At 38.4% G+C, this 14,593-nt stretch overlaps 1 protein-coding gene across 2 annotated transcripts in view; it reads right to left on the bottom strand.

The window, feature by feature from the left end:
- Positions 1-426: 426 nt before the first annotated feature.
- LOC121381219 (BRCA1-associated RING domain protein 1-like) overlaps positions 427-14,593 on the bottom strand; it is a 30,808-nt gene continuing 16,641 nt past the window's right edge. For both annotated transcript variants that reach the window (XM_041510424.1, XM_041510425.1), the window contains exons 8-13: positions 12,693-12,865; positions 10,949-11,048; positions 8,590-8,719; positions 4,491-4,592; positions 3,106-3,227; positions 427-795 (exon numbers count right to left, since the gene is read on the bottom strand). In XM_041510424.1, the coding sequence (XP_041366358.1) occupies positions 460-795; positions 3,106-3,227; positions 4,491-4,592; positions 8,590-8,719; positions 10,949-11,048; positions 12,693-12,865 (963 nt within the window). In that variant the 3' untranslated portion in view covers positions 427-459. The remainder of the gene's footprint in view (positions 796-3,105; positions 3,228-4,490; positions 4,593-8,589; positions 8,720-10,948; positions 11,049-12,692; positions 12,866-14,593) is intronic.

Genomic DNA, 14,593 nt, shown 5'->3' on the forward strand with positions numbered 1-14,593 from the left:
ATTTTGGAGAGGACAACTCCCATAGCTTTGTTGAATATGGGAATAGAACGGCAAGGCTAGCTGAGGTGTGTGACCAGGACAGTGTGCTTGAACCTTAATTGGATATAAGCATGAAAAATAAGTTGAAATGAAATTTTGCTTGAAAATGTCTATTGTTTTATTTTCCCAATTTGAGGATTTGCTCCAGGATTGGAGCGGGGGGGGGGGGGGGCAGTTGCACACCCTGCCCCATATTGTAGGCTTGTGTGTGATGTATCTTATATATTCCTGTTTTCAAATTGGCTTTTAGAGTACAGATCCAGTAGTGAGAAGGTGACAATGATGTTGATGATGCACAGTTGGCAAAGATCTTTTAAGTTTATCCTGAACCTCCCAATATCTTGACCTTGCTGGTTTCGGTTCCTTCAATATCAAGACCATACATTCGACTGTGTATCTTATTTACTCCATGTTTTCAAATTAGCTTTTAGAGTAGGGATCCAGTAGAGAGAAGGTGGCAATGCTGTTTATGATCCAATTTGCCCGGACTGCACACACCCGACACGACTCGATCGACGGAAGCACAGCATTGTTGTCGAAGATGATGAACAGTCCACAGTTTGCCAGGGGTCCGTCCGGGGCCGTGTGGTAGGGGACGGTCACATCATAGTCATCTAGATTCTGCACTTTGGGTTCTCGGGTGAGGATCTGTCCCCCTCCACACTTGACGAGGTTGATAAGCTCAGATTTTTCCGGTGTCGGATAGACAAACGACCCATGAAAGTACAACTGACATCCATCAAACAGACCAGGAAGCTGAAATATATTTAAAATGTTTTTTAAAGGTTAACCGTACAATAAAACTATGAACTGAGTTATAGGATTTAAATCTATTTTAGTGTGTATTTTGTATTCCAGGCCTTCGGATTCCACGCAAACGATTGTGTCGGTAAAATCACTGAACCGAATTCGGATTCCACGGAAACGATTGTGTCGGTAGTGTGTCCGTAAAATCACTGAACCGAATTCGGATTCCACGGAAACGATTGTGTCGGTAGTGTGTCCGTAAAATCACTGAACCGAATTCGGATTCCACAGAACCGATTGTGTCGGTAAAATCACTGAACTGAATTCGGATTCCACGGAAACGATTGTGTCGGTAGAGTGTCCGTAAAATCACTGAACCGAATTCGGATTCCACGGAAACGATTGTGTCGGTAGTGTGTCCGTAAAATCACTGAACCGAATTCGGATTCCACGGAAACGATTGTGTCGGTAATGTGTCAGTAAAATCACTGAACCGAATTCGGATTTCACGCAAACGATTGTGTCGGTAATGTGTCAGTAACATCACTGAACGAATTCGGATTTCACGCAAACGATTGTGTCGGTAGTGTGTCAGTAAAATCACTGAACCGAATTCGGATTCCACAGAACCGATTGTGTCGGTAGTGTGTCAGTAAAATCACTGAACCGAATTCGGATTCCATGGAAACGATTGTGTCGGTAGTGTGTCAGTAAAATCACTGAACCGAATTCAGATTCCACGCAAACGATTGTGTCGGTAGTGTGTCAGTAAAATCACTGAACCGAATTCGGATTCCACGGAAACGATTGTGTCGGGAGTGTGTAAGTAAAATCACTGAACCGAATTCGGATTTCACAGAAACATATGTGTCGGGAGTGTGTCAGTAAAATCACTGAACCGAATTCGGATTTCACAGAAACATATGTGTCGGGAGTGTGTCAGTAAAATCACTGAACCAAAATTTAGTTTCCCATGATTATTGTACAGTGAAACTCCTCTACACTGGACACCCTCTGGACCAACTAAAAAGTCCAGTTTTAAGAGGTATTCGGTTTAGAGACGTTCTCCTCTGTACAGATATTTAAAAAGGGGCAGCGAAAAACGTCCGGTTTTGAAGGAATTCGGTTTACAGAGGGTCCGGTTTTGAGAGGTTTCACTGTATCAAGTACGACTATTCAACAGAAATAATATTTACAGTATATACTAAAACAGTTTTTGATGGATTCCTACGATCACATGGCACGAAACCGAAAAAGTGTTTCCCATGAAATGTTAAATCCTATGGCCCGGTATTCCCAGTAATGAGTAAAATGTGTTAGTCCTACTTTCGCTTTCATCTAAGCGCTGTAAAGCGTCTTACAATATCCCCACACTAAATGTTCCAAACTTTATCTGAAAACATGCAGTCATTTTTTTATTTTTTTTTCACTGCATAAACTACACACAAATCAACCAAATTAGGTCACTATTCCAGAGAAAATCATAAAACTGTGTCATTATTCAACCAAATTAAGTCACTATTCCAGAGAAAATCATAAAACTGTGTCATTATTCAAGAGAGTTAACTCTAGGTCCTTTTTCCTTTAGCCAAGAAGCAATTTTAATGCAGGATTTTCAATAAAAAAAATTACAAATCTGAAATAGCCTTTATTGCAAATGAAAATATACTCAACATCATCTCTTGATATTTGACTGCAACTTGGTAAAATATTGTTTGTCTGGTTTTAACTTTATTTATTTATATCAATTCCACAATTCAAAATGTAAGAACAAATGTAGTTAACGTTTCCGTGACAATCGACTATGGATTTTTATAGTCTATCACCAACACCTCAGTGGAGTCCAACTGAAAATGTTTTGATTATAATCGATCAGTGGCACACCAGCAAAGTCCAATGCATCAGAAACAAGATCATTTGACAACTTTCATATTTGAGGGGTGCGAGTGAAAGATCCCTAATTTTAATCTAAGGGATGCGAAATACCATAGCCCTTACTTGAACAAACCTCACTCCACCTCTAATTCTGGTTATTCTGAACAGTGCAATCTACTGCACCCCTTACTTGAACAAACCTCGCTTCACCTTCAATTCTGATTATTTTGAAGAGTGCCATCTACCGCACCCCTTACTCGAACAAACCTCACTCCACCTCTAATTCTGGGTATTTTGAATCGTACCCCTTACTTGAACAAACCTCACTCCACCTCTAATTCTGGTTATTTTGAACAGTGCCATCTTCACCTCCTCCTCCTTCACACTTTGAAGAGTGTTTCTATTCACACTCATGGGTTTTTCAACAACGTAAATCTTGTTTACCTGTTGTTTTCTGTTCATTCTTCCTTTATAAGCAGCGCGGGAGCCTGGGTGGGTGCTAGAGCCAGCCACTTCAAACGCCTCTTCCAGCATTGCTTTGCCGTACTCGACACAGATATCCAACCCTGGAACAGAACAGACCGATGTAACCTGTATATTCATTAATAATAAAACATGTACTTCATATACGCACGGTCAGTATAGGATCAATACACATTGGTGGATCCACAACCGGTGTAACAAAGGCAGTGGTATGTACTATCCTACTTGTGGGATGGTCAATATAAAAGATCCCTTGATGCTAATCAAAGAGAGTAGTCCATGAAGTGGCGGCAGTGGGGTTTTTTTCTTATTCATTATCTGTCCTTAACCATGTCTGATGCCATACAACAGTTATTAAAAGTGTGTTGAGTGTGTTGTTAAATAAAACATTTGTTATTTCCTTCCATTTCAAAACTAATCTACCTACCAGTTTATTCATATTACCAAATGTTTGACATCCAATAGCCGATGATTAATAAATCAATGTGCTCTAGTGGTTTCATTAACCAATACAAACTTTTAACTATGTGTTTTCCAACAACCTGACAAAAATAATTTCAGGGCTACCTCTGGCACTCGCCAAATTCACCAACAGCAAATTTCAAAAACAATTTGCAAACTTTATTTTAATGTGGAAAAATCTTTCAAATAATAATTGATATCTTTTTGTAAAATAATTATTGTGGTTTGTGCAGTTTTTGAAGTTTTACATCAGGGATTTATCCAGGCGTTCTGCGGGTCTAAAGACAGCCCCCTTCCCAATAGAGAGAGGCACTGAAAATTCACAATTTCTATGTTTAATATTCCCAATATATGGAGATTATTATATGAACTTGTGTGTCGTACTGATTTTACGAAAAGAGTGTCAGCATTATTGTATACATGAATCCTGACACGAGTTTCATAAAATCAGTATGATTCATAAGCGAGTGTAATAATTTCTTTATTATCCACATTATCCAAAATATTATTTTCATGAATAACAAGCTAGGACATGTCAAAATGTTTCAAACGTAAGCCAAAAGAGATGACGAAATGATGTCATTTTCCGAAATGACGTCATTTTGATAAGCACTTACTGGGAAGCCGCATTAAGTTATGACGTAGCTTCACAAAATTACGTCATTCGTTGTGCACGTGAAATCATTTTGACACACATGAGTCATACTGGTTATATTTGCCTGAATATCTTCAAATATGTGGATAATAAATAATTCAAACTCTGTGGGACCCTGGAAAAATACCCTGGATAAATCCATGTATAGATAATTGGTGAATTTTTCAACTCACTTAACTAGGCCTGAATTTTATTTTTTCACTTGAATATAAAAGTATAAATGGCATACAGTTGATGCTGACGATCCATTTGCCTGCCAGGACAGCATGTAGATACTTCAGTGTGCGAGGACACATACCTCCATCATTGCACGACGTTATCACATGGGATACTGCAAATAGATTTGGGGTTTTTTAAAAACACAAGCATTTTGAGAGTACTGTTAAAGTAATACAATTCCTGGCCCAACAAATGTTCGTATCTGCTAGCCCCGGATGAGAAAGAAGGAAGGTTGAGTGGGGACTAGCACCGCACCTTGTAAAATAATCCACTTGCTACAGAAACGTCAATAACAGAATTTACAGAGAACACTCGCCTGGAAGTTGGGCCCATTGGGCTATTTCTCATTCCAACCAGTGCACCACGACTGGTATATCAAAGGATGTGGTATCATACTATGTGTTATCCTGTCTGTGGGATGATGCATATGAAAGATCCCTTGCTACTAATGGAAAAAATGCAGCGGATTTCTGCTCTAAGGCTATATGTTAAAATACCAAATGTTTTACACCCAATAGCCGATGATTAATAAATCAATGTGCTCTAGTGGTGTCGTTAAACAAAACAAACTTTAACTTTAAACTCTTTCCCTCTCTCATCTCTCTCTCTCTCTCTCATCTCTCTCTCTCGTCTGACTTACAATAAAAGATGGAAATAAAGATAAATATTATAATTTCATTTGAATATACGACCTACCCTCTAGAAAAATTAATCAAAGAAATAACTAAATTATGAAACTTTAAGTTGCTAGAACATGAAACAATAAAAATAAAATGGATCACATGTTTCTATAACAGTTGATATAAAGTGTATACCATGGTTCGTTCACGTGTATGGAGCGTACCTTCTGGCTGCAGTTGATATAAAGTGTGTACCATGGTTCGTTCACGTGTCTGGAGCGTACCTTCTGACTACAGTTGATATAAAGTGTGTACCATGGTTCATTGACTACAGTTGATATAAAGTGTTTACCATGGTTCGTTCACGTGTATGGAGCGTACCTTCTGACTACAGTTGATATAAAGTGTGTACCATGGTTCGTTCACGTGTATGGAGCGTACCTTCTGACTACAGTTGATATAAAGTGTATACCATGGTTCGTTCACGTGTATGGAGCGTACCTTCTGGCTACAGTTGATATAAAGTGTATACCATGGTTCGTTCACGTGTATGGAGCGTACCTTCTGACTACAGTTGATATAAAGTGTATACCATGGTTCGTTCACGTGTATGGAGCGTACCTTCTGACTACAGTTGATATAAAGTGTATACCATGGTTCGTTCACGTGTATGGAGCGTACCTTCTGGCTACAGTTGATATAAAGTGTATACCATGGTTCGTTCACGTGTATGGAGCGTACCTTCTGACTACAGTTGATATAAAGTGTATACCATGGTTCGTTCACGTGTATGGAGCGTACCTTCTGGCTACAGTTGATATAAAGTGTATACCATGGTTCGTTCACGTGTATGGAGCGTACCTTCTGGCTACAGTTGATATAAAGTGTATACCATGGTTCGTTCACGTGTATGGAGCGTACCTTCTGGCTACAGTTGATATAAAGTGTATACCATGGTTCGTTCACGTGTATGGAGCGTACCTTCTGGCTACAGTTGATATAAAGTGTATACCATGGTTCGTTCACGTGTATGGAGCGTACCTTCTGGCTAGTTGATATAAAGTGTATACCATGGTTCGTTCACGTGTATGGAGCGTACCTTCTGACTACAGTTGATATAAAGTGTATACCATGATTCGTTCACGTGTATGGAGCGTACCTTCTGGCTGCAGTTGATATAAAGTGTATACCATGGTTCGTTCACGTGTATGGAGCGTACCTTCTGGCTACAGTTGATATAAAGTGTATACCATGGTTCGTTCACGTGTATGGAGCGTACCTTCTGACTACAGTTGATATAAAGTGTTTACCATGGTTCGTTCACGTGTATGGAGCGTACCTTCTGACTACAGTTGATATAAAGTGTATACCATGGTTCGTTCACGTGTATGGAGCGTACCTTCTGACTACAGTTGATATAAAGTGTGTACCATGGTTCGTTCACGTGTATGGAGCGTACCTTCTGACTACAGTTGATATAAAGTGTGTACCATGGTTCGTTCACGTGTATGGAGCGTACCTTCTGACTACAGTTGATATAAAGTGTATACCATGGTCCGTTCACATGTATGGAGCGTACCTTCTGGCTGCAGTTGATATAAAGTGTATACCATGGTTCGTTCACGTGTATGGAGCGTACCTTCTGGCTGCAGTTGATATAAAGTGTATACCATGATTCGTTCACGTGTATGGAGCGTACCTTCTGACTAGTTGATATAAAGTGTATACCATGGTTCGTTCACGTGTATGGAGCGTACCTTCTGGCTAGTTGATATAAAGTGTATACCATGGTTCGTTCACGTGTATGGAGCGTACCTTCTGACTACAGTTGATATAAAGTGTATACCATGGTTCGTTCACGTGTATGGAGCGTACCTTCTGACTACAGTTGATATAAAGTGTATACCACGATTCGTTCACGTGTATGGAGCGTACCTTCTGGCTGCAGTTGATATAAAGTGTATACCATGATTCGTTCACGTGTATGGAGCGTACCTTCTGGCTAGTTGATATAAAGTATACCATGGTTCGTTCACGTGTATGGAGCGTACCTTCTGACTACAGTTGATATAAAGTGTATACCATGGTTCGTTCACGTGTATGGAGCGTACCTTCTGACTACAGTTGATATAAAGTGTATACCATGATTCGTTCACGTGTATGGAGCGTACCTTCTGGCTACAGTTGATATAAAGTGTATACCATGGTTCGTTCACGTGTATGGAGCGTACCTTCTGACTACAGTTGATATAAAGTGTTTACCATGGTTCGTTCACGTGTATGGAGCGTACCTTCTGACTACAGTTGATATAAAGTGTATACCATGGTTCGCTCACGTGTATGGAGCGTACCTTCTGACTACAGTTGATATAAAGTGTATACCATGGTTCGTTCACGTGTATGGAGCGTACCTTCTGACTACAGTTGATATAAAGTGTATACCATGATTCGTTCACGTGTATGGAGCGTACCTTCTGACTACAGTTGATATAAAGTGTGTACCATGGTTCGTTCACGTGTATGGAGCGTACCTTCTGGCTGCAGTTGATATAAAGTGTATACCATGGTTCGTTCACGTGTATGGAGCGTACCTTCTGGCTGCAGTTGATATAAAGTGTATACCATGATTCGTTCACGTGTATGGAGCGTACCTTCTGACTACAGTTGATATAAAGTGTGTACCATGGTTCGTTCACGTGTATGGAGCGTACCTTCTGGCTAGTTGATATAAAGTGTATACCATGGTTCGTTCACGTGTATGGAGCGTACCTTCTGACTACAGTTGATATAAAGTGTGTACCATGGTTCGTTCACGTGTATGGAGCGTACCTTCTGACTACAGTTGATATAAAGTGTATACCATGATTCGTTCACGTGTATGGAGCGTACCTTCTGGCTGCAGTTGATATAAAGTGTATACCATGGTTCGTTCACGTGTATGGAGCGTACCTTCTGGCTACAGTTGATATAAAGTGTATACCATGGTTCGTTCACGTGTATGGAGCGTACCTTCTGACTACAGTTGATATAAAGTGTATACCATGGTTCGTTCACGTGTATGGAGCGTACCTTCTGACTACAGTTGATATAAAGTGTTTACCATGGTTCGTTCACGTGTATGGAGCGTAGCTTCTGACTACAGTTGATATAAAGTGTATACCATGGTTCGTTCACGTGTATGGAGCGTACCTTCTGACTACAGTTGATATAAAGTGTATACCATGGTTCGTTCACGTGTATGGAGCGTACCTTCTGGCTGCAGTTGATATAAAGTGTATACCATGGTTCGTTCACGTGTATGGAGCGTACCTTCTGGCTACAGTTGATATAAAGTGTGTACCATGGTTCGTTCACGTGTATGGAGCGTACCTTCTGACTACAGTTGATATAAAGTGTATACCATGGTTCGTTCACGTGTATGGAGCGTACCTTCTGGCTGCAGTTGATATAAAGTGTATACCATGGTTCGTTCATGTGTATGGAGCGTACCTTCTGGCTGCAGGTCTTCAACAACTTTGGCGTTCAGTTTTGACGCACATTTGTGAAGATGAATCTTCTGATCTCTGCTCATGCTTGTTGCCGTGAAATACAATACTTGGCATTCGTCCACTTCGTCCACCTACAGAATCATATATTCTCTCATTAAACAAGCATTCTGACAGTACATGACCAACACATTTTCATATCTTCTAAATTCAAGTGCTATCACTCTGAAAAATGGGTAAATCGTCATGAAAGTCAAACTTGATCCTTAACAGTACATGATAAAATTTCAACTCAATATCTCAAAACAAAAAACTAATTTTCATGTCCCTAAGTTCAGGGGCCATAACTCTGTAAAAAAAATAGGTAAAGCATCATGAGAGTTGAACTTGATCTGTAACAGTACTCGATAAAGCTATACATAAAATTTCACATCAATATATCAAGGCATTGTGAAAAAACACACTGAGAAAACTATATGTGGGACAGACAGAAGGATGGAGATGAAACCTATAGTCCTCTGATTCAACTGCTTGCAAGAGACCCTTGGTTCAAGCCATTGAACAAAACGATGATATACTGATGGAAAGAAATAAGGGAACACATCAAATTGTAGACCACATTTAATTCACTACTAGCGTAGTAATGTCTGTATTTCATACCAAGTCATAATGTGGGATTGAATGTCTGTAGTGTTGAATGTGCTGCTTATATGTTCCCAGTCAACTTCGGACAATGTGAATTGATTTTTGATGCAGTCATTATTTCGTGTTGCTATCTGTGTGATCCTTTATTTTTTTCTATCAGTATAAATAAGTCGAGAAAGGTTAAAACAATAGTTCATATTAAAATTGGCAAAAATACTGACTACACTTAGCAAAAAAATAGAAACAAAGTAACACGTACGATTTTCATTCTCTGTATCTAGTAAATTGATCTCATGTGGGTGATATGTGCTGGCCTGTCCATATAAAAGATGTTTATTTTGTTTAACGACACCACTGGAGCATACTGATTAATTAATCATCGGCTATTGGATGTCAAAGATTTGGTAATTCTGGGGCCTAATTCACTAAACTCTTGCAACTTTGCAATCTCGCAGTGCAATGCTAAAAGACTTTAAAAGAGGATGCTTTGTTGTCTAGCAGAGCCTAAGAGACCTTTGTGAATTAGGTCCCTGACTCATAGTCATAATGAGGAAACCCGCTACATTCTTCCTAACGATGCAAGGGATCTTTTATATGCACTTTTCCACAGACAGGAAAGCACATACCACGGCCTTTGTCCAGTTGTGGTGCAGTGGCTGGAACGAGAAAAAAAACAATCTCCTGAATGGATCCACCGACGACAGCACCTCAAGCGAGCACTCCATCAACTGAGCTTAGTCCCGCTCTGTCTATATAAAGGATCACATTCAGCAGAAGCAAAAGGTTTCCTCTGTCAAAATCAAGACCATGTTTTGCAATAACCATAATACACGGCTCCAACTGAAGAATTCGCTACCTGCAGCAATTTTGAAATATTTTTGCCACAGGTAAAATGATCATCTATGGCAATTATTACAATTCATGTCCAAACTACGGCAATTGTCCTCAGTGCCGTTGTTAAATCTGAGCCCTGATTTAGCAGACATCAAATAACTGATCTAGCCAGTGATCCACAACTGGTGTAACAAAGGCCATGGTATGTATTATCCTGTCTGTGGGATGGTGCATATAAAAGATCCTTTGCTACTAATCGAAAACAGTAGCCTATGAAGTGGCGACAGCGGGTTTCCTCTCTCTATAGCTACATGGTCCTTAACCATATGTCCGACGCCATATAAACAAGAGGCCCAGTGGTAAAGCGCCCGCCAGATGCGCGGTCGGTGTGGGATCGATCCCCATAGGTGGGCCCATTGGGCTATTTTTCGTTCCAGCCAGTGCACCACGACTTGTATATCAAAGGCTGTGGTATGTGCTACCCTGTCTGTGGGATGTTGCATATAAATGATCCCTTGCTGCTAATCGAAAAGAGTAGCCCATGAAGTGGCGACAGCGGGTTTCCTCTCTCCATATCTGTGTGGTCCTTAACCATATGTTCGACACCATATAACCATAAGTAAAATGTGTTGTGTGCGTCGTTAAATAAAACATTTCCTTTCTTCCTTCTTCCATATAACCATAAATAAAATGTGTTGTGTGCGTCGTTAAATAAAACATTTCCTTCCTTCTTTCAAATAATTGTATTTTCAAAGGTGCTGAGGTGTTATTAGACATATATATATTACTTTTCTTACATTTTCCTTATATGGACAGACAATGTAAGATACTTAGGTCAGGATAAGAATTCTAAGGAAAGAAAAGAAAATATTTGTATATTCCACCTCTTGTGTGGTAGTCTCCTGTCTTGTTACTTGAGTTCTCAATGCTTCTTTCATTGCATCCGTCCTCGCGTAGTCAACAGGAGTCAAGCCATGTATATTCCTACAATAAAATCATGTACATTTTGAAAAACGACATATCTATTTTCAAGGGCATTTTTTAAAAAATAATGTGTATTCACATCATGGGGTAAACATATCTATTTTAGTGGGTAAATTTTTTTTTAAGTATTATTAACTCAAATAAAACAAAATGAGGTAACTATTAAAATAAGATTTTACCATATTTTACTTGCCCGAAATACTCAAAGAAATGTTTTTACACATTTAAAAAAAAAAATAGAGACATCTTCTATGACTGGTTCCAATATTTATGTGACAATTAGTATCATGATTCTTACATATTCAAGATGTAGCGGTCTTCCTATGATCAATATTTATGTGACAATTAGTATCATGGTTCTTACATATTCAAGATGTAGCGGTCTTCCTATGATCAATATTTATGTGACAATTAGTATCATGGTTCTTACATATTCAAGATGTAGCGGTCTTCCTATGATCAATATTTATGTGACAATTAGTATCATGGTTCTTACATATTCAAGATGTAGCGGTCTTCCTATGATCAATATTTATGTGACAATTAGTATCATGGTTCTTACATATTCAAGATGTAGCGGTCTTCCTATGATCAATATTTATGTGACAATTAGTATCATGGTTCTTACATATTCAAGATGTAGCGGTCTTCCTATGATCAATATTTATGTGACAATTAGTATCATGGTTCTTACATATTCAAGATGTAGCGGTCTTCCTATGATCAATATTTATGTGACAATTAGTATCATGGTTCTTACATATTCAAGATGTAGCGGTCTTCCTATGATCAATATTTATGTGACAATTAGTATCATGGTTCTTACATATTCAAGATGTAGCGGTCTTCCTATGATCAATTATGATAGAAAACTGATCAGCAGAGATCTACCAATGGGATGATCAACTATAAAAATAGACTATCGTGGAAACTGTTAACTGTTGGTACACTTTGAATGATGGAATTCATATAAGTACGCTGGAATTTGAGTTTGTTGTCATGTGTACCTAAACAAACTGAACACTGAATAGGTACTAAATATAGTTCTCATAATTTAAATCTTTCTTAAGTTTATATATTTCAAATAGACTGTATAAATGAAAGTTGATAAATTGGTGCAAACAGATTATAACCGATGATCGATGATAAAATCCCAAGCGACTAAAACATACCATCCGACTCCTAACACAAAAAACATACCATCCAACTCCCAACACTAAAACATACCATCCGACTCCCAACACTACAACATACCATCCGACTCCCAACACTAAAACATACCATCCGACTCCCAACACAAAGAACATACCATCCGACTCCCAACACTAAAACATACCATCCGACTCCCAACACAAAAAACATACCATCCGACTCCCAACACTAAAACATACCATCCGACTCCCAACTCAAAAAACATACCATCCGACTCCCAACACTAAAACATACCATCCGACTCCCAACACTAAAACATACCATCCATCACAAAAATACTGACATCATACTCTTTATAACTACGGATTAGTTATCAACCACCAACCCACACACTCAATCTTTTTTCTCATTTTCCCTCACTTGCAAACCCTTTTTCACTGATGAGTTTTCATACAAGTATAAAGACTGGTAAGAGATGCAGTACTATGTTACCGAGCAGTGAGTGAGGCTCCTCGCGACACCAACAAGGCCACACACTCAATCCGATAGTTCATCACGGCATCGTGCAGAGGCGTGTCATTCTCCATACCCGGCATGCTCATCACAGCACCGTGATCCAGCAACAGTTCCGCAATTCTCGTGTAACCATGGTTACAGGACTCATGCTGAAACCAGGAATAGTATCATTCTTAAACGATTGTTTATCTAGCAACAAAAATAAAGAAGATGCCTTTATGCAATCAGAAAGTTAAAACGTTTGTTTTGTTTAATGACACCACTAGAACACATTTATATATAAACCATAATCTACTGGATGTCAAACAAATGGTAATGCTGACATATAGTTTGAGAGAACATCAGCTACATTTATATATTAACCATAATCTGCTGGATGTCAAACAAATGGTAATGCTGACATATAGTTTGAGAGAACATCAGCTACATTTATATATTAACCATAATCTGCTGGATGTCAAACAAATGGTAATGCTGACATATAGTTTGAGAGAACATCAGATACATTTATACAGTATATTAACCATAAGCTACTGGATGTCAAACAAATGGTAATGCTGACATATAGTTTGAGAGAACATCATCTACATTTATATATTAACCATAATCTATTGGATGTCAAACAAATGGTAATGCTGACATATAGTTTGAGAGAACATCAGCTACATTTATATATTAACCATAAGCTACTGGATGTCAAACAAATGGTAATGCTGACATATAGTTTGAGAGAAAATCAGCTACATTTATATATTAACCATAATCTGCTGGATGTCAAACAAATGGTAATGCTGACATATAGTTTGAGAGAACATCAGCTACATTTATATATTAACCATAATCTGCTGGATGTCAAACAAATGGTAATGCTGACATATAGTTTGAGAGAACATCAGCTACATTTATATATTAACCATAATCTGCTGGATGTCAAACAAATGGTAATGCTGACATATAGTTTGAGAGAACATCAGATACATTTATACAGTATATTAACCATAAGCTACTGGATGTCAAACAAATGGTAATGCTGACATATAGTTTGAGAGAACATCATCTACATTTATATATTAACCATAATCTATTGGATGTCAAACAAATGGTAATGCTGACATATAGTTTGAGAGAACATCAGCTACATTTATATATTAACCATAAGCTACTGGATGTCAAACAAATGGTAATGCTGACATATAGTTTGAGAGAAAATCAGCTACATTTATACAGTATATTAACCATAAGCTACTGGATGTCAAACAAATGGTAATGCTGACATATAGTTTGAGAGAACATCAGCTACATTTATACAGTATATTAACCATAAGCTACTGGATGTCAAACAAATGGTAATGCTGACATACAGTTTGAGAGAACATCAGCTACATTTATATACCAACCATAAGCTACTGGATTTCAAACAAATGGTAATGCTGACATACAGTTTGAGAGAACATCAGCTACATTTATATATTAACCATAAGCTACTGGATGTCAAACAAATGGTAATGCTGAAATACAGTTTGAGAGAACATCAGCTACATTTATATATTAACCATAAGCTACTGGATGTCAAACAAATGGTAATGCTGACATACAGTTTGAGAGAACATCAGCTACATTTATATATTAACCATAAGCTACTGGATGTCAAACAAATGGTAATGCTGACATATAGTTTGAGAGAACATCAGCTACATTTATATATTAACCATAAGCTACTGGATGTCAAACAAATGGTAATGCTGACATATAGTTTGAGAGAACATCAGCTACATTTTTCCATTAGCAGCACTGGATCTTTTATAAGCTCTTTCCCCCGTGTACAGGACAGCACATACCATGGTCCTTGATAAACCAGACACTGATTGCAATGGGGG

This window comes from Gigantopelta aegis, chromosome 9 (assembly GCF_016097555.1).
Source record: "Gigantopelta aegis isolate Gae_Host chromosome 9, Gae_host_genome, whole genome shotgun sequence".
In the NCBI taxonomy this organism is placed as follows: domain Eukaryota; kingdom Metazoa; phylum Mollusca; class Gastropoda; order Neomphalida; family Peltospiridae; genus Gigantopelta; species Gigantopelta aegis.